The following is a 24,527-nucleotide window of genomic DNA, read 5'->3' as shown; positions in this document are numbered from 1 at the left end:
TAATTTTTTGTTTCTTTGATTTTCCTTAAAAAAAAAAATCTATGTTCTGTTAAGGCGTGCATATCGCTGGTTCCCAGGTCGAGTTGGCCGAGTCTTTCAATGGCCTGCAGGGGGTTTGTTGGAGCGAGATTTCCTACAAGAAGAAATACTTCCACAGATTTATTGACCACAATCCTTACATTCGCCGAATCATTGTGTCCCAGAATAGTCTTCCTCAGTAGCTTGCCCAGGCGGGGTACCTGCAAAAGATACTCCAATGCTCAAGTCAGTCGATTAGTTCCCTTTTCTCTGGATTCTCTCAGGTTTTCCTTCCCTACCTTGTTCTTTGGCTCCTATCCCTATTTATAAGATTGCATGCTTGAGGATCAAGTACCATGACCGGTCCTCCTTTCCCACTTCCTTAGTGGTCATTCGTCATATGACTGCATGCTTTGGGAACAAGTACTATGACCTGTCTTCCTCTCCCACTTCTCCTTCGTAGTGGGGTAGTTATCTAGGCACGTTTTCATCCGTATATTTCTTGTGGGCTTTTTATCTTGCACAGCACTTTCTCCTTAGATCATCGGTATTGGCCCATGAGTCAAAATTGGATTTTATCCTCCCATAATGCCCTTTTTCCCTTTTTACGCATGTAAAATAGGGGAAAACTGAGTTTTTCGATCTCATGAGGCCTTGAAACTATACTCTTTAATTGCTTTTTCTAAAAACAAATTTACTTAAGGTAAATTTACCAAAGCCTTCGTTTCGTTCGCCTGACTTACAGATTTCAACTTGCTTTCTTCGCCCTGTCATATCTCCGAATAATTTACGAGCGTCAATAGACACCTTACCAAAATTTACGAAGAAGGGCTGACACCTTCCCACTGGACACTTTGTATGATTTTCGAACGAGGATTTACGAACGAGGACTAAGTATGATTTACGAACGAAGATTGACATGTTACAAGGTGGACTAACATGGTTTACGAACGAGGACTGACATGCTACGAAAGTGGACTGACATGATTTATGAACGAGGACTAACATGTTACGAAAGTGAACTGACATGATTTATGAATGAGGACTGACATGTTGCGAAAGTGGACTGACATGATTTACAAACGTTGACTAACGAACTTTAACTGAGTAGGTTGTCTGACAGGCTATACATATATGTATCTATTATATAAGGAGGTGGATTGTCTGCCCTCCAATTTCCATACTCTTCCCATCCCCTTCTGTTTTGTATTTTCATCATGATATCATTACAATTGTACAGCAATATATAAGGAGATTGACTCCTTGATTTACACCACAAAGGTGGCGGGAAGACAACCGACAAAATGGTTTAGGGAAGACAAGCTCCTTGAATTAAGGAGTTGACACAAAGTTAAAGGAGATTGACACAAAGTTGATTGACACAAAGTTGGCTTGACACAAAGTTGATTGACACAAAGTTGCTTCCAATACGCCCCCTCAAGCTGGATCCAGGAGGTTTATGGATCCAAGCTTGGACAGAAGTTGCTGAAATTGATGAGAAGCCAAAGGCTTTGTGAAGATGTCGACCAGTTGGTCGAAGCTTCTTATATAGTGTGTCTGAATCACCTGCGACTGCACCTGTTCTCGGACGTAATGGCAGTAAACTTCAAAGTGTTTCGTCCGCTCGTGAAACACTAGGTTTGATGTTATATGCATGGCTGCCTGATTGTCACAAAATAAGGACATAGGAAGAGTTGTAGGAACACCTAAATCGCACAGAAGCCCCTTGAGTCAGATCAACTCACACGCAGTTGAAGCCATGGCACGATACTCAGCTTCGGCACTTGACCTGGCGATAACAGTTTGCTTCTTACTTTTCCATGTGACCAAGTTTCCACCGACAAAGGTACAGTAGCCAGTTGTGGACTTGTAATCGATAGCATTCCCAGCCCAATCAGCATCGCAATATCCCATGATTTGTGTGTTGTCATTCTTTTGCATGAGGATTCCACAACCCACTGATCCTTTTAAGTAGTGTAAGATCCTTTTAACAAGGGTCAAATGCTCAAGAGTCAGGGAGTGCATGAATTGGCTCACAAGACTTACAGAATATGTGATGTCAGGTCTAATGATTGTTAGGTAGATTAACTTACCCACAAATCTCTGATAATGGCTGATATCCGTGAGTGGCGTGCCCTTCAAGCTAGGTTTGTGCTTGCTGTCGAGAGGAGTAATGGCCGGTTTATCATCGCTCATGTTGGCTTCCTTGAGCAAATCCAAGACATACTTTCTTTGGTTAAGAAATAGCCCCTTGTGCGAGGTTGCCACTTCTATACCAAGGAAGTACTTCAATATCCCAAGGTCTTTAATTGCAAACCTTTGTCTGAGGGACTGTTTGAGTTTGAGGATCTCGTCAGCATTATCACCCGTAATTATCAGATCATCAACATAGATCAGCACAACCAATTTGCCCACAGCTCATGTGCGAACAAATAGTGATGAATCGGCATTGCTGCTTATGAAACCAACACTAGTGAGAACTGAACTTAGTTTGGCATACCAAGCTCGTGGAGACTGTTTCAGGCCATAAATGGATTTGTGCAATTTGCACACCAAATTCGGTTCATTGCTTTGAGGATGCCCTGGTGGCAATTTCATATAGACCTCTTCTTTGAGATCTCCGTGCAATAATGCATTCTTCACATCCATTTGGTACATGGACCACCCCTTGTTTACTGCCACGGACAATAGCACTCTCACGGTGTTCATTTTGGCAACAGGTGCAAACGTTTCTTTGTAATCCATCTCGTATGTTTGAGTGAATCCCCGAGTTACCAATATTGCTTTATGCCTCTCAATTGATCCATCTGACTTGAATTTGAGTTTATAAATCCATTTGCAACCCACGGCTTTCTTACCTATGGGAAGTTTGGTGATACTCCAGGTGTTGTGTTGATTTAGAGCTTTAAGTTCTTCTTGCATTGCATCCTTCCAAACCTTTTGGTTGTTGGCCTCATGGAAATTCTGAGGCTCCTTGTAACTTGATATGGTGCTTAGGAATGCAGCATGGGCTGGTGTCACTCTCTTGTACGACACACATTGGGAGATGGGATATGTGGGTTTGTAGATGACAAAGTCTTAAAGTCTTGTGGGAGTTTTCCTAACACGCATTGGATTGCGTCGAGGAGCAGGAAGAGTTGTCTCACACTCGTTCACATTTTGGACCGTATTGTGAGGGTCATCTTGATTATCACCATCTTCATGTCGTGTACCATCAGAGTGAGACCCTTCATTGCTACTTTCATTAAGAGATGCATCAATGTTGACATGACTGGGATCTTGTTGTTGAGGAGCCTCAAGTTCGATTCTTGGTAGTGGGAACACATCCAAGATGTCATCCCCTTGACTTGTGATTTCATGTAACTTGCTGAAAAAAGATTAGTTTCATTGAATCGAACATCTTTGGACACAATCAATCTCCTTAGTTGAGGATTACAGCACTTATATCCTTTTTGTGTCGATGAATAACCAAGAAAAATACATTTAACAACTCTAGGATCCAATTTATCTCAGTGATGAGATTGAATATGCACAAAACAGATGCAGCCAAAAACTCGAAGGTGTGAGAGATCAATTTTACTTCCTTTCATGACCTCTAGGGGAGACTTGAAATCCAAGACTTGGCTGGGTAATCTATTGATGATATAAGCAGCTGCCATAACCCCTTGGGACCAAAATTTCTTTGGTACATTCATTTGTAGCATTAGTGCTCTTGTTTTTTCAAGTAAGTCACGGTTTTTGCTTTCGGCTACACCATTTTGTTGAGGTGTGCCAACACAACTTGTTTGATGCATGATGCCATGAGTGCTTAAATATTGTTTCATGATATGGGACATATATTCGGTGCCATTGTCAGACCTTAAGGTTTGAATTTGAGAGGAGAAATGGTTTTTAACAAGGTTATGAAAGTCCTTAAATACTTCCATAACTTCATTCTTAGACTTTAGAAGATACAACCATGTGACTCGAGAGAAATCATCAACAAAGATCACAAAATACTTATAACCATCAAAAGATTCACTAGTTGGTCCCCATACATCTGAATGAACTAGTTCAAAACACTTACTAGCCCTGGACAAGGAAGAGTTAAAAGATAATCTAGTGGCCTTAGACAAGTGGCATGTTTCACATGAAATAGCATCCTTCCCTAAGTTTGGAAATAAAGTTGACAAAATGAGTGGAGAAGGGTGAGCTAAACGTTGATGCCACAATTTATTATCTTGAATGGGATTGAACTTGGCTTGGAACCCTCTGGGATTGCTTTTTGATATGTAATAGAGACCTTCTAAATAAAACCCTTCACCAATCGTCTTCTTGGTGGCACAGTCCTGAAAGATGACATTGTGAGGAGAAAATATAGCTAAGCAATTCAAGGTATTTGTGATCTTTCCCACAGATAGAAATTGAAATGGGAATGAAGGTACATACAAAGCCATTGATTCAATTTCATCTGACATTATTTTTATTTTTTCCTTTCCTAAAACCTTTACACTCTCACTATTTGCAATTGAAACTTGGGAAGGATTAGTGAATTTTTCAAACTTTTGAGACTTAGACACATGGTTAGTCATATGATCTGTGGCACCCGAATCTACAACCCAAAAATCATGCAACATATTTATTTTAAGAGCAGTTTTAAAGGTTTTCATGATACCTTGCATGTTCTCTTGGGGTACGGGTTTCGTGTCTGCCAAGAAACCCGCAAACTTGCCGAGCAATGCCGTCGTGTTCCCTTCTCCTATGTTGTCTGCACGGTCAATTCCAGCCCCTCCTTTCTTGCCTTGAAGGTACGACATAAACTCATTCATGAGTTCAGCTGGATTCGCTGTGAAGTTCTTGAATGGATCAGACCCATTAGAGGTGGAGGCAGACGCATGATTTGCTCGGTGTGTAGTACGATTCACCCTTTGTAAACCCTTGTTGTCTTTCATGAAGTCAGGCTTTAAATCTGGGTGTAAAATCCAGCATGTGTCTTTAACATGACCTATATTGTTGCAGTGTTGACACTTCAAGTTCGGATGCTTTCCTTTGTACTTTCTCTCGTTGGTTAGATAGGCCCTAGCCTCAGGTACACTAGCCATTATACCCATGTTCATGACTTTCCTCCTTACTTCTTCACGTTGGATTGTTGCACATACACTGGTGAAGGAAGGAAGTTCAGTGTTCATAAGTATGTGACATCGTAGATCTTCATACGTTGAATCGAGACTGGACAAGAGTTGAAATATCTTGTCTTCTTCTGCTCTCTTTCGTAGCAGTGTTGTGTCGGTTGTATGAGGACGATAAATTTCCAACTCATTCCACATGCTTTTCATGCTTCATAGGAGTTGCACAAACGGCTTGTCGTCTTGTTGCAGATTGGAGATGTCCTTCTTTAATTGGAAAACCCTTGCAGCATTGTTCTGGTTGCCATACATTTCCTTGACTGCCTCCCATAGCTGGTATGAAGATTCAGAGTAACTGAATATTTCAGCTAATTTCCATTCCATGGAATTCAGGAGCCATGACATAACTAGCTGATCCTTGCTAAGTCAGGATTCATAGGTTGGTGAGGAAGCATCAGGTACTTTGATGCTTCCATTTATGAACCCTAACTTGGACCTTCCACCTAGAGCCAGAGACACTGCTCTCAACCAAGGCAAGTAATTAAACTCATTCAACACGATTGAGCTTAATCTTTGATTTGGGTTGACATCCACCTCATGCACATTCATGGAGGAAATCACATGTGAACTTTCAGTTTCTGATCCTAACGAATTATCTTCAGCCATTTTGAAGATTGAACATGCTTGGATAGTAGTACAGCAGAAGCAGGTTAGATTTCCTTCTCTGATACCATGTTGATTTTCAAAGTATGTTTTGTATTTTCATCATGATATCATTACAATTGTACAGCAATATATAAGGAGATTGACTCCTTGATTTACACCACAAAGGTGGCTTAGGGAAGACAACCAACAAAATGGTTTAGGGAAGACAAGCTCCTTGAATTAAGGAGTTGATTGACACAAAGTTAAAGGAGATTGACACAAAATTGATTGACACAAAGTTGGCTTGATACAAAGTTGATTGACACAAAGTTGCTTCCAATAAACACCTTTCTAGAGAACCATTGACCTTAAAGACCATTCAGCGACTTCTAAGTAATTACCTTAGTCATTCATTAATCTAACTTTTACGAAAAACAAATTGTTCCTGAAAAAGTAAAAGTACATCCAACGAAAAAATGAAACACATTCAACATAGAACTGTTCAAAGTCATCAGAGTATATGTGTCCCACCCCAAATTAGTGGAAAAAGACTATATATTTCCCAGAAAAAAATACTCTAGTTGTAGCACAAGCATGTCAGTTGATTTAAATAATGATGCAAAACGAAATGAGGGTTTACTTGCGAGGATAAGATTGGAATAGAAAAAGACATTATATCTTTTATGTTGAACGAAGATAAGAAAAATTGTAACCATGTCAGAGGTAGAAGGGAATACTTTGAAGCAAACTTATCCCTCTAATCTCACCAAATGAATGGTAGGATTAGAAAGAACAAGTCGCCTTCATGTGTAAACGTTTGTCTTTGAGTTTTATTAATAAAACTGTAACCTTCACACATAGCGCCATATATACCGCACCAATAACGTACTACATGCTTATATTCTTACATTGTTTCCCGCCGAAAACAGAATCCATTGCATCGCATGACAATGCTTATATGTCGACTCACTTTGAGACGAGGCACACCTCATATTCCTTAAGGCAAGAACAATCACCGTTGGAGGATAAGACTCGATTAGGGCTATACTAACTTAGCACTTGAGACTTGAAGATATCCTATTGAAAATGATGCAGATTTGATTAGGGTTTTTCGAAGTTAGTCTCCTACGTTGTTTGACCTATCTATTAGCTTATAGCAATGCCAATATTATTCATAGCTGAACGGCAAATCAAAAGTTGAACCAACCAAACTAATTACTATATATTGTCCGAAAAAGAAAAAATCAAACTAAACATTAGTACAAGTTTGATAACCAAGAATTAGATCCACTCATCCACAAAATTGATTCCTTAATTAGGTCTTCTGTGATTGTGAGATTGAAATCCATGCACTTGGAAGCATTGGACATTTCACAGACGGGGAAGACTTTGATTGAATAGCGGAATTGCTAGTAGTTGTACAAGTAGTAGAAGTATTCATCGGATTCTTTTGACTGCATGACTGAAGTAGTAGGAGTAGTAGTAGTAGTGTTCACCGGATTCTTATTAAAACCACCCCATTGGGCCAATTCATGAGTAACTTTTTTGCCTAATGTGTCGTGAATAAATGTGTTTACAGGGTCATGAGAGGGGGGCTTCTGCACATCAAAATTCGCAGGCTTCAAGTGTTGTGGTATTTTGCTTGAGCTTGAGTGAGTTCGGTAGAAATTTTGATTTTGTTTTGCCGAATATCTTTCCATGGAATGAATCTCCAGTGTCGAGGCCTGTATCTTGGCTTCGAGTGAAGCAATGAGTTTAATCAATTCATCTTCTGAAAAAAGGTCAATTCGAGCATCCCATGTTCGGTACTTGTCCTTGGAAATCTGCTTATTGCCCCTTTTTTGAACCTTGGGATCAACATGATCGTCATCGTTGTCATTGCCATCATCACCATCACTGTCATCACCACCATTTCCATCATCACTGTCATCATCTTTCTTCTTCTTGGCCTCATAAAAATCAGACAAACTGAAGCTTCTCTTTAGGAAACCGGGGGCAGCAGCATCCTTGGAAGCCTTGTACCTGCTGAGAATGCGATTGAACTCAGCCGGATCTTGCGGCCACGTCTCCGGCTGAACTGGCCTAATTCCCTTCTTTTGATCAGCTTCGTAGACAACCAAGGCCACATCAATGTCACAAAGTTTGGAGAGCTCGTTGGCCTTCTTGTAGACGCTCTTCTTTCTCTTCTGAAAGGCCATCTTTCGAGCAGTCTCGTTGGGAATGAGTTCCAAGCTTCTTCTTGAAGGAGCCAGCATCTTCTTCTTCTGTGAAATTAATCTCATGAATTCTAAATTCTGAGAGTCGTTAACTGTAACAAGAAGTAGGGTTTTGGTTGAGTTTTATAGGGAGGGAAGGAAGTAGGGCTGCAGAGTTGTATAAGGAAACCAAATTCGAATAGGAATCAGAAAAAGTAGTTTCCAAATACATCAGGAGATCATGATTTCTCTAACTATTACTTGATTTACAAGTCACCTACTTTCTAATTAATTAGGGTTTCCAACTGCCCATCCTATATCGTATTTAGGGTTTTCTTCCTATATCGTAACCCTAAACCCTAATCCCCGGTCTAGTAATAAGCATTTCCCTTTTCCACAAGGAATATGATCATCGCAGTCTTTTTTTTTTTTCTGTTTTTTTTTCCCCATTTTTTTATATCTTGGTGCGTTTTGGGAGATTAATTTAAGCATATATTCATCTAAAGCTTCAGGAGTTCAGGCTAATATGTCTGAGATCCACAATATGCTGGCAGCCCTGACATCGCATCAAGATCGGCAATCCAGTGTTCAACATGCCGTCATGGACGAGATGCGCCTAATTCGCTAGATTGATATCACCATTTTTCATCTCTCTGTGTATTTAGAAGGTTTATATTTTCGTTCAAACAAAATTTAGGGTTAATTATTGTATTAAGCAGTGAAAATATTCAAGAAAGCCACTTCTTGAAATTCAAAATTTTCATCTCTCTGTGTATTTAGAAGGTTTATGTTTTTGTTCAAACAAAATTTAGTACAAACGATATTCTAAACTAATGGCTTTTTACTAATCTGTAATCCAAATGAGAGGAATTGAATTGAGAAGAAATTGCATTGATAAGTAGGTGGAATGGCGAGGAGTCAAAATTGGATTTCTGTTCAAGTTGTTATTTCTGTTCAAGTTGTTATTAAAACCTACAGTAATCAGAATAGAATTAGTACAAATTATGTATAAATTGTTTCAACTGAATCGGAATGAAAATTAATATAATTACTAAAATGCTCTTACTTGAAATACATTATTTTATATACCAAATCTTTTTCTATTAAATTTTATCTACAAATTAATAGAAAAAAATAAATGTTAAATGCCTTTTTTCACCCAATATTAAACACAGTGAAATTCAATTATTTAATTGTATATAAATTATGGTTATTGTTAATGTTTACTTTGATATTAAACTGAGCAGCGGTTGGTGGCATTGGGTTAATGAGAAGGGCAATCTAAGAATCTCTACTATTATTAAGAGAACTCTCATTGTCGACTTTTTGCCCATTTTTTTTCTTATTTTACCCTCACTTTTGATCCACAATACTTACATGAGAAGGGTAAAATAGTAATTTTGTATCTTTTGAGAAAATGACAATCATATCCCTATTTTTCCTATTTTACTCACTTTTGATACATAATATTTATACAAGGATGACAAAACAGTAATTATATAATATTAAGATAAAATATGCGCTTATTAAGAGAAATTGTCCCATCATCATTTTTTCATACAGGTAAGTGAAATCATGATGTTTTTTGGATAGTTTGAATGAACTGAAGCAGATGAACTTGAGGAGAACGTGGGAGGAGATGGCAGTTGAAGAGGCTTTTGGAGATAGAGTTGCAGAGAGAAGTCCAAATAAAAAAAATCTCACACTTTGTGTGTGCCCATGTGCTAGTTTTAGAAATAAGTGAGGTATACTAAGAAGGAAAAATCTATCCAGACTTCCCCAACAACCAAGAATTCAATTCCAACCTAAATGTAGGAATTTCAATTCTTTCAAATTTTGAAGTTGGATTCCATAATTCGCGTGAGTCCCTCCAAATTTTGATTCCCCAAAATTTGGTAGACACTGAAGTATTCTATGATCGGAATTTGATTCTGAATTCCGATAACCTTTACATAAAGGTGCCATAAGAGGAGGGGAAGGTTTGTGGCCTACTTTATCTCCTACAGTCGAAACCATCGTCAAATTTTCCGTCCAATATGCTGACATGGGATACGAGAACTGCGCAGAAAAATAACTAAAATTTTGAACAGGTGCTAAATGTGCATCCAATCAATTCTATCAACACCGACAAACAAAATCAAAGAAACCAAGGATTTCATTTGAAACATTTTACAAGTACACATTTTTTTGCTACCATAACATGCATCACAACTAGTGCACATCCAATCAGCCCATCTTTTTGTACTATGTCGAAATCTGCAACGGGCAAAAAATGGAACATACAACATTTTATGAATCAATGGTTACTTAAGACATACATAATAACGACTGAAATACCGAACCTGCTTTGAGTTACCACCTCCGGTAAGTCAACTGCCCCAAGTAGAACCTACTTTGGGAATTGGCTACCAGGTGCACCGACGTTAACTTAACAGACAAGGGCAATAAACAGAAATTAAATCGCACAAAGTGAGGAGAGAGAGAAGGCGCTGGGAGTGGAATAGCTCAGCCTTATCCCGCACCAGGGAAGCAAGAAACTTGGTCAGGCATGGCAATTGGCAACATCGATCAGTGGAAGAAAAGTTGAGGCAAAACACAACTTTTGGCTACATTGCATATCTAAATGCGAAGTGCGCCTGTTACAGGGTCACGACCTGCATTTGCATCCTTGTGTTTCAAAGACAGGTTTGCAAATTGGGAATCTAGGTCTCTGCTGTTAGAGCGTCTATGGCTAGAAGAAGGTTGCTGCTGTTGCTGTTGCTGTTGATGCTGCTGCTGTTGTTGCTGATACAAGACTCGTAGCCTCCCAATCTCCCTCTCCAACAATTCTTGTTCCACTGGAAATGGAAAAACACATCTTAGTCACCTTATAAAATAGTGAATACCAAAAAGGGGTAAGGAAAGTTCTGCTTTTGGCACAAAATATAAGTGAAAACCGCTGCCAGATACGTGGGCGTTCTAAATCCCAGAAATTGCTAACAATGACTGGATGAAAGAACCCTCAGGTGAGAATTTTTGCATTTAAGAAATAATGACTGGAAACATCCATTTGGCAGTTCTTTAAGAATCATCTATACACAAAAACAAACAGATAAAACCCAGAAATTGCTAGCAAATTGATTACCATTGTGATCATTTCAGTTTTATGTGATGGACTGTGTTTGTCTGCACAGTTTAGATGACTAAACAGCATTATCTGTCTAATCTTTTAAAACAAATATAGTTCCCATCGTCGAACTACATTATGAGGTAGCCCTGGAGAGGGCGTTCACATTCATTTTAAATGCAAATGTTCAGACTTAAAGTCCCCTACATGTGTATTGTTGATCAGATAAAACTTCACTTTCAAGACTGCTAAACATGGTATTATATCACTATAGCAAAAATCCAGGTATTCAGGTGATAAAAGATTGACGGTAGGTAAACATCTATCATCCAAACCCAAGGCTTTTACAAAATCCACATGGACCCCGCCTTCAAATTGTTAAATACTATGCTGAAGACTAACATTTCCTATGTGTTATCAAATTTTCTCCAGATCTTCACAGCATAGTTTCTCATAGTTCTTCATTTGAGTTCCAATCATCCTCAGACTGCCATAGGTATGAGGTGAATCAAGTACTTTGAGAAAGGCTTCAGGTTTATAACTTTTTCAGCTAATACATAGTTCTGATTTTACTCTAAACATATTCTCCAAATTCAGGTAACAGATGAAGCCGAAGATGCATAGATTATGAAAATTTGAATGTTCAAGGTAGAAGCTTACAGTATTTGATAAGCTGCTCCTGTCCTATACTTTCTAAGCGCTGCTTGAGGGCTTTGTTCTCCATGCTCAGAATCATATTCTGCTGGTTGAGAAACTCAAGCTCAGCCGAAACTTCAGTCCCTTCTGCCTGTGGAGTAAAACATGCAGGAACAATATTGTCAATGATAAATTATCATAAAACACCTCAGTATAAAACCCAATTCAAACTTAAATACAGTACTTCCAGCTTTTGCTGACACTTGCCTGTAAAGCTTGTACATTCCTCTCCAGCTCTGCTATGTACTGAAGTTTCCGAACCCGTGAACGTTGAGCAAATTGCCTACAAATACAATAACTAGTATTTAGTCTCCATAAAATATTTATTAAATATTCCAATTCAAGAAGACACCAGTCAAGTTTCTAGACTTATGACCATTAGTGCTGTTACAAGGAAATGATTATATTAAACCCAACATCTGCATTAGCTACAGAGCGAGTTGATAATTATTTTGAGAAATAAATGATTATATTAAACCCGAGAAAGGGCAAAAAAACAAAGGAGTGGTAAAAAAAGACCCACACGAAACAACCAGACCCACACAAACAAGAAAAATAAAACAGCAGCAAGACTAAAAACTGAAAATCCAAACAACACCCTAGAGCAAAATAAATAAGTAGCTGCCTTCCAATCAAGCCAAATTAGGGATAAAGGAATATTTCTGAACTTCAAGGAAACAAAAGCCCAAAGTGCTGACCGAAAACAAATTCTGTCCCATAGCTCCTCAAAGCACAATCCATCTTAAGCTTAAAAATCTCCCTGTCTCTCTCCATCCAAACCAACCATATCACCGCCAAGACCAGGCAACCCCACATTACCTTGGCCTTCTTGCCCTTGCACGCTCAAGAATGATATCCGGTAAGAAGAGATAGACAGTCCCAATGAATTACCCGGTTATGGAGTCACTAAGAAGAGCCAGTTGATAACTATGAGTCTAGAGTATTCACATCTTAGTTTGTAAAACAACTAGGAAAACTTCTTGCATTAAAACTTTATCGAGGTTTACGAAAATTCTTTCACTCCAGTCCAGTTGAAAAGAAATCTGTGGAAATTCTGATAAAAAGAAATCTGTGGAAATTTAACTTAAAATTTATGGAGAGAGCCCATAAGTGAATTACTCTCAAGATTTGAACAAGCCAGCATTCAAATTATTAAAAGCAAAGGGACAGTCCTAGTCCAGTCCTTCAACTGTCTTCCTCCACTTCTCCAGAAAACTAAACTACATAAATTAAAACTGTTAAATTAGCATACATGCTCCTCCATTAGTACAAAACAGATGATAGGTAGTATTCCACATTAAGCTCCTCATGCTGTACTGTCTTCCCAAATCAGAAAAGTATATAAAGCTCCGTCTCATACGTAGTTGCGACTAATTTACAATGTTATATAGCTGCTCAGCTTAATACTCAGGGCCACATACTGGTCAACAACTCAACGTCATGCCTAAAATCAGGTGATCTAAAGTAAATAGACTAAAATTACTCACATTCATAATATATTACCGACATGTAGCAATAAAGAACAAATTTGTGCAAATTTAGCTACTTAAAAGCTTGCAGTATATTAATGTGATGTGCTTGCATGTAAGTTTTATTCATTTGTGCATGCTTGTATGGATGCACTTGAAGTTGCACACTTGCAACCTAAATGTAACAATGCAATTCCCAAACCCATGAAGCGCACTAAGTAATCAAGTTGCACAGAAGCAACAAAGTACCCCTATATACCACATAAAGAGCATCGGAAGTTTATGTTCGTGTATCCGTACCATAAACAGAAAAGTACCATAATCCTTATTTCATCTATCCAAGTGCTCTTTCCCATTAATTGCATTTCGTTATGCTAGTCATCACATAGATCCATTTAAGGGAACAATTCTTTAAGGGAACAATTCTAATCTAAACGAAATTATATGCATTCTAACTACATTAAATACTTTTGTAAAGCAGCCTCAAATTATGTATTTTGGAATAAATCGAGGGTGAGAGGGTGTATGCATATTTCATCTGGAGTACATATGCAACAACATAAAGAAGAGTAGAGACAGATCAAAGAGACAACCTATTATGTAAGAGTAATTTTGCTATGTTGATATAAGGTAAAATGAGTATGGGCACAAAGAAACACTAAATAAATTCATCTGGAAAACCTACTTAACAACCAGGAAAAAATGAAGAAGTAGAGGCAGGTAAATAAGACAACCAAAATTTATGTGAGATTAATGTTGCTATGTTGGTATCAAGATAAAATGAGTTAAAGTATAGGGAAAATACTAAAGAAACTACATACTGTTTAGCACGTTTTGCATCAGTCTCAGATGCATAAGGCTTAGCATTGGAATTGTCCTTTCTCTCAGAAGAAGACTTTGGATCATGAAGACCAGAATCAACATGATCATGCTTTTCACTCGCTGTAGAGGCAATCCCATCAGCTTCTTGTGGTGTAGATAATGATCCTGAACTCTGAAGAACAATGTTATCCCTGACAGAAGGAAGGCTGTTCAGGTTATTTACACTATTCAAAGAAGACTCCCATGCCTTATTCTTCTGCTTCACCAAGTTCAGTTCTGTGTATAATGAAGCATGTCGTAAATCTTTTCGAGGATCAAGGTCTTGGGATCCCCAAGAGAGTGCAGAAATCATATTATGATATTTGTACTCATCTTGAGTGGCATAATCAAGGTTAGAAGCATTAATTGCATCCACATATGCAAAAGAGTCACTTGATGAACGACGATGACCTCCTCTGCGTATAGGTGTGTCCGGCTCATTAAGGAGATCATCAAGCCAAGAAGGTTGTTCCTCTATAAGTAGGCTCTCTGAGGAAGTCCGCTGGTGATGTGCATTTCCCTCCCTAGGCTTCTGAACAGTTTTTGATCCAATTGCAGGACTAAGGACATAATCTGCATATGATGGGGGAACACTAGGTAATGGACTTTTAGGAGGAAGTAAAGGATGCTTTCCGGAATACATAAAATTTCTGATATTTGATGAACCCTTGGAGTTTGCCATAGCTGAAGCACAATGAGTCCCTGTTCAATCATATAGTGTAAGATGACAGAGACAGAAAGGGTATTTAACATGGAAAACAAATTTACAACTAAAAAGGGGGGAGAAGGTCGCAAGCACAGTGTTGATAAGCCAATTGATAAATATGTCACCATCAACAAAGGAGAATAGGAAAAGCAAAACATAGGTTAAAGTCAATAACTTGCTACTAAAACACTTGCAAAAAGAAAGAAGATGTAATAACTATAACTCTGCTACTAATATCCTTCTCCATGCTGACATGAACACACAGGTACATCAATGGATATGTTTATGAACACGCCTACTGGAAACTTTCAAATTATCAATACCAATCATTAGACATACAAGTCTGAAACCAAAACATGCACATGCTTAAAACACAGATAAGCCAGTCAACATAGCATAGAAATACATTATAATGGACAACACTTAGACAACTACCTACCTAACTTTCTGAGCAGTAGAAACCATTTTCATCACAATAACATCCAAAACCCAAATTAACACAAAACTAAAGTTGACATCTTTTCTGTTTTCTCTGCATAAAATACAACCAAGTACACTGCCACTCTAAAATAATCGGAGGGCCGAACCACAATGAAGACGCCACAAATTCCCAATCACCACGCACTACTGACTCAAGCCCTCAAATTTGTTTCTCAAGCAAACATGAAAAGAAGAGAAAAGAGAAGGATCGAAACTTTTGAATTGAATTGAATCTCCTAAAAAAATGAGGTCCTAATCACAGTTGGTTAAGGTGAGGGATTATGGTTTCTCAGTCCCAAATAATGAAAATTTTCCCAGATTCAAAACCCATAAGCTCATTTCATTTTCCCACATTTTCTCAGCAGCCAAACACACAACGAATCTCACAAATTCCCAAAACGAAAAATCATTTTCCCACATTTTCTCAGCAGCCAAACACACAACGAATCTCACAAATTCCCAAAACGAAAAATCACAGAAAGAGCCCTAAAATAAAAACCACCATTTGCAATGAAAAGAGAATCATCAAGTGATTTATTTGACGAAACGGTGATAATGTGTGCGATTATCAGCAAAGTTAAACAACAATCAGCTGCTGATTTGCCAAAACACAAACGCAAAGCTAAAATTGTTTTCTTTGTTTTGAGAAAATACACATACCCAAACATATATATATATATATATACGTCTATGTATTTGGTCACCTGTATTGAACGAACAATCGAGATCTTGAAACGCAATGATCGAAGAAGCAGAGTTGTTTCTCTGTCCTGGGGTTTCTAATCAATGATTTGATTCCCCTCTTGTCTTCGAAGAAGAAGCTCTCCTCTCTCTCTCCCCCTCCTCCTCCTCCTCTCTCTCTCTCTCTCTCTCTCTCTCTCTAGTATTTCTTCTGGTCGATGTCTGGGGGTTGGATTGAAATTATATTTTGTTCTGTCCTTTTTTCTTAAAGTATTTACTTGTGAAATTAAATTGTTCACTCGGTTTCCTGGAAGGAAGTTTTGGATGCACAGCCAAGCTTTTGCAAGTGGTGCCTTTTTATTCTCCCTTTCCAGTTCATTTTTGTCAACCTAAAATTACTATTCTGGGATTAAAGGTGTTAAACCACAAAGAAAATTCACATTTTATAACCATTTTTTTTAGAGTTTTTTATTTTCAACAAAAAAAAAACATTTCTATACGACAGAAGGGTGCAACCGTGACCGTGTGACAATGACACAACTTAGTTTGTCGTATGGTGGTGTCTGTATATATATTGCCGAAAATAGTTTTAAATTGAAGAGTTGACCATGTATTTACTTAAACATTCAATATGCAACGTTTAAATGTGAAGTTAGAAAAGAGACTATCATATATTTGACTGGATTTATACATTATGATAACTTTCTTAGGTGGGTATGGTAGCCAAGTCCAAGATCTCAAATCTTCTTTTAAACAATGTGAATGAAAAATATTATTGGACCACCAACTAATGATTAGACTATTATGTACACAAAATTAGACTTTTACACCGCGGTTGGATGAGAAAGTTTTAGATTACTATGGACTTGTACAATAACGGAAATTGAAATGGTCATTTTGTGAATTTATAAATTTTATTGTTTGGTTAACTTAAAAGAACAATAAATTTAAATAGGTAATTTAATGTGTGTATAAAGTCGTTAATATATAAATGATGGTGGGTGGTGAAGACCATGTTGATGATGGTGGGTGGTGGTGGCGGAGGTAGTGACGAGGGAGACAACGGTATGTGGTGGTAGTGGTGGCAACCATGATGGTGGGTGGTGTGGTGACTTGTGGTGGTGGTGTCCATTCATAGTTGAGTTTTTTTGTATTTTGTATTTTTAAACTCTCACTCATAAAAATTATGGAAATGACAGCTATTTATATTAAATTTAAAATTGGGAACTGGATGTCCCAGATTCAGAATTCTTTTTTTACGCAAAAATTCTAAATTTTTATGTTTATGATCCAAACAAAGAGAATTTTTGCATGTCAATTTATAAATTCTGACTTTGTTCAAATTTTAAGTTTATTTTACTCATCTAAACGTAGTATTAACTTTAATAAGCAAAGGACATCTCTAAAGGAAAAACTCGTTAAAACATCTCTAGTGGAAGATGAAAAATCTCTTAAAATGAGCATTTTACATTTTTTGTTTGTAAGAAAACTCTCTAGTGGGAAAGATGAAAAACACCCATTTAGGGCGGAATATGTAAATGTAAATGAAAATTTATATTTTTTTAACATATTTTGGAGTTGGACCCCGCCAGTTTAAGAGAGAAAAATAAATTTAATCCTAAATTTGCATCTCTCTCCATAAAGTAGGACTAGAATCTACATCTTTCGAAAATATAAAATATGATGTAAATATGACTTTTACATATCAAATTTGTATCTGTACATTGGAGAAGGGTCATTTGCTAATTGCTACCATAAAAAGCAACTTTAGTAAGAAGTCAAATGTTTTTTTTTAGTACAACTACGTATATTTACATTAAGGGAAGGGGGATTTGGTTAAACCACACAGTGGGCAACTTAATTTGGTATCATGTTCACCATTCACAAGATTTGGTATCGAGTTCGCGAGTTCGCCATCCACAAGATTTGGTATCGAGTTCGCCATCCACAAGTTTTGAACCTAAGACCTCTCAGTTACAAGTAAAGAGGAATACCACCAGACCGTAGCACTGAGTGGCAAGTCAAATGCATTTTTAAGCGGTCAAATTATAATAAAATAATATTTGTAGACAGCTACTATGGCCACAACCTACACTGTAGTCTTATTTCTTTACCAACTTTATAATTTCATCCACTATAAAACGTTTAAAAAACCAAACACTATCTTCCTACCCCTCTTATATTCCTAAATATCCATAACATATTTTTTAGTACATAGATATTTTTAAATTAAGGGGAGGAGGAGTTCAGCTAAACCACACATTGAGCCACCTAATTTGGTATCAAATTCGCCATTCACGAGATTCGAACTTAAAACATCTCAATTTTCAAGTGAAAAGGAATATCATCATACCGTAGTACTGAATGACATATCCATAACATTTTAAGTTCTAAATAAAATAAATATAAAGAATGATTGAATCTGGGAGATTTTAGGAAAATAGAATATCCATGAACATTTCCACGCAATCTAGCGAAAGCAATCACAACAAGGCACCACATATGACGACGACAACTCCTTTTTTCTTTGATGCTGGGAAAGTTACCTTCCTTTCTTTTTCTTCTTCTTTCTCTATTCCTGTCTATCTGAATCTTTCTCCCCCTACCAAATCTGGATTTAAGATCTCATATCCATATTTACTCCCTAATTCCAATTCAGAATTAAGGGTTGAAAAGTAGGGAGAAAATAAGAGATGGAATTTGAGGTGGGTAGGGTGGATGGAAGAGACAGAAGTGGAGGGGGGGGGGGTGTGAAAGAGTAAGAAAGGAGTGAGGAATGAAGAGACAAATGGGCTGGTTTGATTCGTTTCTTATTTTAAATTTTTTGATTTTTTTGATTTGACTACAAAAAATATGTAAGAAGATTAATTTTTAACAAGGCTTTTAAAGTCTTTTTACATAAAGTTAAATTCGATATTAAAATTTTCATTAAAAGGTAAATGGAGAAATAAGAGCATGGGGTAGGCATATCAGAACTATTTTTATTCATGTTGGTTTATAATTTAATGGTAAACAACTAGTGACCTAGTCATTTCGTTGTCTTGTTGATATTTAGTTCATTAGAAATTTAAAGGTTACTCAAATCTTAAATAAAATGGCGAACTCCTAAAGCACTTTTGTTAACCATTTCCATTTTAATATTTTATAAAAAAATGTTAAAATTAGAAATAAAACAATTATCAAACGTCCCTTTAAATTTATAATGAACCATTTCGATATTCACAAAACAAATTTAACTCTGTTTTCTCTTTGAAAATAATTAAACTGATAATATTCACTTCAATCAATAATTTAGATTAGGGAATTGTTATTAGCACTCCAAAAATCTTATTCTACACTCCAAACTTTCTATATTATGAAAGAAAAATACAATTGTGAGGAGTGTAGAATGAGATTTTTGGAGTGTCAATAACACTTCCCTTTAGATTATTATAAACCCTAATCTCCATATTTAGAATGTTAGTAATAGTAGGAGGGAGGGCCATTTTAACTTTTCTTTGTGGAGTTATCTAACTTTATTGCATACAAGCATTTCCTTTGGTGCAAAGTAGAAAAAGAACAATGTGGAGTGACTAGTGAGTTGTTGACAACCCAGGAGGATCCTCGCCTAATCCTCTTTGTGAGGATCTTAGGGATCCCCCAATCATATTCGTTCGTCGTACATCGTGTGGTCATAAATTATTGTAAATTTTTTTTATTTAAAATTGAATATAAACAGTACCTGACAAAAATTGGCTGCACGATATATGACGAACGAATGTGATTGGAGGATCCTTGAGATCCTCACAAAGAGGATCCGGCGAGAATCCTCTCTCTTTGACAACGACATTTATTAATTAACAACATTAGAGGAGTTAGCACATAAAAAGCATATGAGGGGAGACAGCCAATTCCTCATCAACAAGACAACAAATTCAGTGCAAGTGCTACTAAAAAACCAATCACAAATGAACATCAGTCTTAATAATTGAAATTGAAACCTATGATTGATATTTGTGCATTTGTGATTGCATTTCGGGTTGGTTTTGGCTTGTGGTGCTTTTAAACAAAGCAGCTTATTAAAATTTTAGAACATCAAATGTGTTTGGTAAAACAAAAAAAAAATGTTTTTATTTAACTGTTGTCGGTAATAGTAGAAAAGTATAGAAATAAGCAGGGTTGCCATGCTTCTAAAAAACCTTTTTTTTCTTTCAAAACATAGTAATCAGTGTCCATTTAATAAAATTTTCAAACGACAAGTGTACCCTCACATATTTTACAAAATAACAATTGTTGCCCCTACACTTCTCTTTGATAATTATTGTATCACATTAAATACCATATCTTTTTTAGTCATTTAACATATTATTCACAACAATTTATATAAAAGTTAACCAAACACTCTTTATTTTTTTTTAAAAACACTTTTACAAAAAAAATTATTTACCAAACACTCAACAACTTTTATTTTACAGTTATTTATTCAAACAACATAGCATAAACAATTATTTTTTTTAAAAAGCACATCAATACCAATCTAGCCCTTCAGCAACACTTACTCTTCTTTCAACAACGAAACATAGTTCACATATCCTTAACCCTAAACCCTAAACGGCCCAACCGCCAAAATCCATTGTAGATTGGGCCCCACAAGATGTTCCTTACTTAGAGGTACAAATGATATTGAGCAAGGGAAGACTTGTAGGAGTCCCTAACAAACTCCTTGTGCTCATACAACATCTGCAACGACAAGCTTATTTACAAAGTCATTGGTTTAGGGTTCGTAAATCAGTTTGTGAATCTATCACTATCTACAACAGATGACAGGCTCGACTCATGTACCAAGCAGCTTCTTCCACCTCGCATACCCGTAGATGAGAAAGAAGATAGCCAGGGCAAATGCTACCATACCCGCAACAAACCGCACAAATATCCCATTAACGTCAAATATTGGACAGTGGATGTTAAAACCAAATACCCCAGCTATCGCAGTCTCCACCGATATCGCAAACAATGCAATGCTCAATGTCAACTGGAACTGAATGAGTTCATTTCGTTGGTTGTCAAGTCGTATGTTGACATAATCCTCCGTGTCATCAATATACTCCCGCAACTACGTCCGATGAACACGATAAGAACATGAGCAATATTCAAGGACAGATTAACACAATAACCAATCATGCTTAACGTGCGCAACTAACTGGATTCTAAATGACATTCCTCATGTACCGATGATAGTGAAATTAGTTCCGACTCGGAATCACAAGAGGTCCAAAGCTTCCAATTATTCCAGGAGCAAGTGCAACCATAGAACTCGCAAAAATATGTAACATTAAAGAAATCTAACCTAAATTAGTTATCTGGAACTGCATCTAAGTTGATGCAACTGCATTAAAACGCAAGCTAATGGTGACAACTGATATATAAAGCTTGTTTTGTAAAAGGTTAAGTTGTTCAATATAAAGTTGTTATAGTAGGTCAAAACAATTGGCACTCACAGATATTATCTTGTTACGTGTTCTATCCAGTTGCATAAAATATGCATCAAGCAGCATCTCTAGATCTTCTACGTCATCGTGGTCCATATAGTAACTGGTTACCAAACTCCCGCTTCTGGTGGAACCAAGCCGATGAAGATGGGATGCGGGGATTCTATTTGACGCAGAACGCCCCAACAAATCCTCGGGCTGCTGATTCTGCATCCATTTCCTTGTTAAATATAAATGTGCCATATCTTCATTGTCATCCAACAAATGTTCGATTTCATCCCTCATCTGAAATCAGAAAGACACGTGCTTCTTACTCAGAAAGAAAATAGCAATATATCTATTGAACAGTAGCATACAGATAAAACATGTATCCTATGTCCAAAACCATTTTACAGAAACCTTTCATAGCATTATTGTCAAATAGTAAAGGGTATCAACTTCTCTTTGTAGTCCTGCATATCTGGAAAAGTCAAACCCTCAATCACATGTCCGACAGAAATTCAATTCCCCTCCAACATCTAAGTATAAAAGCATTCTATCAAGCTGCGTGATAAATGTACATCTTTCAGCTAAACTTGAAGCCCCTGCCCAAGCAACAGTGATGTAATAAAGTAAGTTATATGGATGTTGGTTTTGCCATCCCATCAGGTAGAAACAATTTCAAGAGAAGCCCCCTCCGCTCAAACAGAGTAAACCTGAACTCCTGATGCCGTTTACTTCATAAGCACTTAGTTATATTGTCTAACAAAGTCAATACTAAAACCAGAACAGGTCTAAATGAGACCAGGCAGGAAGGATAGTAATAAATATCTTATTATTCACCAGAACAAGACCTCAAAAATTATTCATACCTTCACATCACTTACCCATAGGAGCATCTAGAAAATATGAAACTCTGTCATCATAAACATCGTAATTTGAATCTTTTCGTAAGCACTTCTATGTTTACTTGTGCATTAAACTTAGGTTAAGGTTTGATTTAAAGTTTAGGCTTTAGATGCCAGAAACCTTAGCTACTCTTCATACGGCAGCATGAGTGCAGGAAGGCTATAAAAAGAACAATTGTATTTCCATGTGACTACAGATATGAAACGCAGATAAAAGTAACTCAACAAAACAAGAGTTGAAGACAATGGCTCTCAACTAGACTCAATTTTTTGACTGAGCCAAACAACCGTAGCATCTATCCCAGATAACCAACCCGATGTGACTAGGCGACCAGAAATATATGCTGAGTGAACGTAAAGATGCTTTTATTAGTGAATTGAATGCATACTACGAGTGCATCACCACAGCAAATCACAATCTTTACATATTGATGTATCTGTGTGTTTCCATTCACAATTCATGAAACCTTCTTGAAGCAGATTGTGTGGAGACACTTAACTAGGATTTACTGCTTTGTATTAATATTTGATAGTTTTAAATTATTAAGGTGCCAGTGCTCCAAAAACATTTTTAAGTTTAAGAAAAAAATTTGAAATATCACAAAAACTATGAATCGACAAACATTTTAACTCCAAGTAGGGTCAGGTTAATGATGCCGGAAAGGATTGAAATCAGATACAGCACAGCAAATCATCTAAAGAAACAGCATTGCAAATCATCTGAACAAATATAGAGAACTATGACTCATGAGGTAGGATTAAGCAAACATACCTTCTGGACGCGTGCAAGCAAACGGGTAAGATTGCTTTTCAAAATCCTCACGAGTTCAAGGTTTTTGGTGCTAACATTTCTGGCCAGTTCATCTAACACAGGGTAGGCTTCTCTCTCAAGGTCTGCCACACTAGAATCCAAATATGTACAGACAACTTCTAATGCAACCTCCAGAACCTGAAACTCAAATGGGAGATCAGACTGCAAACCTTCAACGGCCTCGGGAACAGGTAACCGTTGCCTTCCGGTTGAAACATCCATTCCATTATCTTCTTCACCGAGTGGACTTGCTTCTTGTATCCTGGATTGGCTTTTCTGAGGAAGTTGTTGCCTTAGCTGATCCGCAAATGGAATAACCTCCTGCCGAAGAGGATCAAGCAACAAAACCTCTTCGGCTGTAACTATAGCCTTTATAAACTCTAAATTAACCACCATGGCCTTCTCCCTGGCTGCAATTGAAATGAGGAATACATATTTATCATGGTCTACTATGGCACACATAGTTTATAATTAAAACACTAGCAACTCATGCAGAGAATACTTTCTATAAGATAACATACATTAAAGTTGTATTCATAAGTAGTATAACTCAGAAAGGCATTGTTCAAAGGAGAACGAGTGAACTAACATATAAAGTAATAAAATTTGCAAAACCCAGAAGGGAGTTAACATATAAAGTAGGATGATTGCAAAACCCTAACCCTAATGTAGGTGCATAACTTAATAAAATATGTAGGAGTACCAAGGATGCTGGATGAAAGGGAGAAGACAGGGCCGAGAATCCTCAAGTCCCGGGCGGGAATGGCCGTGCGTCGAATGATAGCGTTCTTGTCGCACTCGACGAGCTCTGACACGCCGAAGCGGTCAAATCGCATCCAAAGCCTGGCTCCTGCCTTTTTCTTCCCCTTCACGCCACCGCCGGCGCCGCCAGCAACAACTGCACTCAGACTATTGGTATTGGTATTGCTAATATTAACATTGTTGGAGGGCGAAGGAGACCGAATCGGCTGAGGCGGAGAGGGAAAAACAGTAGAAGGAGGGCCAATGAACTTCTTGGGGCGGCGTCGTATGCTGCTGCTGCTGCGCTTGAAAGAGAAGGGACCCTTCCCCATTTTTCCTATGGTCCCTCTCTCTCTCCAGGACTCTCTCCCTCTCTCTCTTCCCGTTGTGTGTGACTATTCAGTGTGCCATGGATCTCTCTCTTCCCCTTCCCCTTCCCCTTCCCCTTCTCCTACTCCGACTCCGCCTCCTCCTCCTCCTCCTCCTCATCCTCCCCAGCCGCTTGCTTCTTTCTTTTAAGTTGTCTCTCCGATCAGACTCCCCTAGGCAGCGCCTACTTGACATATTATAAGGAATGCGGGATTTTCATCCAGCTGGGGGCGGTGTACTGGTGAAGAATGAGTTATACGGGGTTGCTGTACTGGTGAAGAATGAGTTA

General features: G+C 37.6%; 4 protein-coding genes across 4 annotated transcripts; all 4 read right to left on the bottom strand.

Annotated features, from left to right (window-relative positions):
* Positions 1 to 4,317: 4,317 nt before the first annotated feature.
* Positions 4,318 to 5,129, bottom strand: LOC126633228 (uncharacterized). The gene is made up of 2 exons (XM_050303803.1): positions 4,673 to 5,129; positions 4,318 to 4,346 (listed from the first exon to the last, which is right to left on the bottom strand). Exons 1-2 carry the CDS (start codon positions 5,112 to 5,114, stop codon positions 4,318 to 4,320), a joined length of 471 nt encoding a protein of 156 aa, XP_050159760.1. The 5' UTR covers positions 5,115 to 5,129.
* Positions 5,130 to 7,177: 2,048 nt separating this feature from the next.
* Positions 7,178 to 8,023, bottom strand: LOC126631521 (agamous-like MADS-box protein AGL82). The gene has a single exon (XM_050301640.1). It carries the CDS (start codon positions 8,021 to 8,023, stop codon positions 7,178 to 7,180), a length of 846 nt encoding a protein of 281 aa, XP_050157597.1.
* Positions 8,024 to 10,100: 2,077 nt separating this feature from the next.
* LOC126632971 (uncharacterized protein At4g06598-like) lies at positions 10,101 to 16,285 on the bottom strand. Its single transcript, XM_050303515.1, has 5 exons — positions 15,986 to 16,285; positions 14,056 to 14,797; positions 11,969 to 12,048; positions 11,730 to 11,852; positions 10,101 to 10,800 (listed from the first exon to the last, which is right to left on the bottom strand). Exons 2-5 carry the CDS (start codon positions 14,775 to 14,777, stop codon positions 10,583 to 10,585), a joined length of 1,143 nt encoding a protein of 380 aa, XP_050159472.1. The 5' UTR covers positions 14,778 to 14,797; positions 15,986 to 16,285; the 3' UTR covers positions 10,101 to 10,582.
* Positions 16,286 to 20,319: 4,034 nt separating this feature from the next.
* LOC126632399 (magnesium transporter MRS2-4-like) lies at positions 20,320 to 24,488 on the bottom strand. The gene is made up of 4 exons (XM_050302803.1): positions 23,832 to 24,488; positions 23,090 to 23,538; positions 21,440 to 21,715; positions 20,320 to 21,054 (listed from the first exon to the last, which is right to left on the bottom strand). Exons 1-4 carry the CDS (start codon positions 24,199 to 24,201, stop codon positions 20,776 to 20,778), a joined length of 1,374 nt encoding a protein of 457 aa, XP_050158760.1. The 5' UTR covers positions 24,202 to 24,488; the 3' UTR covers positions 20,320 to 20,775.
* Positions 24,489 to 24,527: the final 39 nt, after the last annotated feature.

The sequence above is a fragment of the Malus sylvestris genome, chromosome 8, assembly GCF_916048215.2.
Source record: "Malus sylvestris chromosome 8, drMalSylv7.2, whole genome shotgun sequence".
Classification (NCBI taxonomy): domain Eukaryota; kingdom Viridiplantae; phylum Streptophyta; class Magnoliopsida; order Rosales; family Rosaceae; genus Malus; species Malus sylvestris.
The sequence above is the reverse complement of the archived record's forward strand: the minus strand, read 5'-3'. Positions and strand labels throughout refer to the sequence as shown.

What these genes read in the sequence shown, in the direction of transcription:
- LOC126633228 (XM_050303803.1), bottom strand. Translation starts at nt 5,114, where the DNA reads ATGAACATGGGTATAATGGCTAGTGTACCTGAGGCTAGGGCCTATCTA. An exon ending in ACCCCAAGAGAACATGCAAG is followed by an intron (nt 4,347 to 4,672) that starts GTATCATGAAAA and finishes GTCATCTTTCAG; the next exon opens with GACTGTGCCACCAAGAAGAC.
- LOC126631521 (XM_050301640.1), bottom strand. Translation starts at nt 8,023, where the DNA reads ATGCTGGCTCCTTCAAGAAGAAGCTTGGAACTCATTCCCAACGAGACT.
- LOC126632971 (XM_050303515.1), bottom strand. Translation starts at nt 14,777, where the DNA reads ATGGCAAACTCCAAGGGTTCATCAAATATCAGAAATTTTATGTATTCC. An exon ending in GATGCAAAACGTGCTAAACA is followed by an intron (nt 12,049 to 14,055) that starts GTATGTAGTTTC and finishes TTGTATTTGTAG; the next exon opens with GCAATTTGCTCAACGTTCAC. An exon ending in GGAGCAGCTTATCAAATACT is followed by an intron (nt 10,801 to 11,729) that starts GTAAGCTTCTAC and finishes TTCCATTTCCAG; the next exon opens with TGGAACAAGAATTGTTGGAG.
- LOC126632399 (XM_050302803.1), bottom strand. Translation starts at nt 24,201, where the DNA reads ATGGGGAAGGGTCCCTTCTCTTTCAAGCGCAGCAGCAGCAGCATACGA. An exon ending in CCTTTCATCCAGCATCCTTG is followed by an intron (nt 23,539 to 23,831) that starts GTACTCCTACAT and finishes TTTCAATTGCAG; the next exon opens with CCAGGGAGAAGGCCATGGTG. An exon ending in CACGTAACAAGATAATATCT is followed by an intron (nt 21,055 to 21,439) that starts GTGAGTGCCAAT and finishes CATCGGACGTAG; the next exon opens with TTGCGGGAGTATATTGATGA.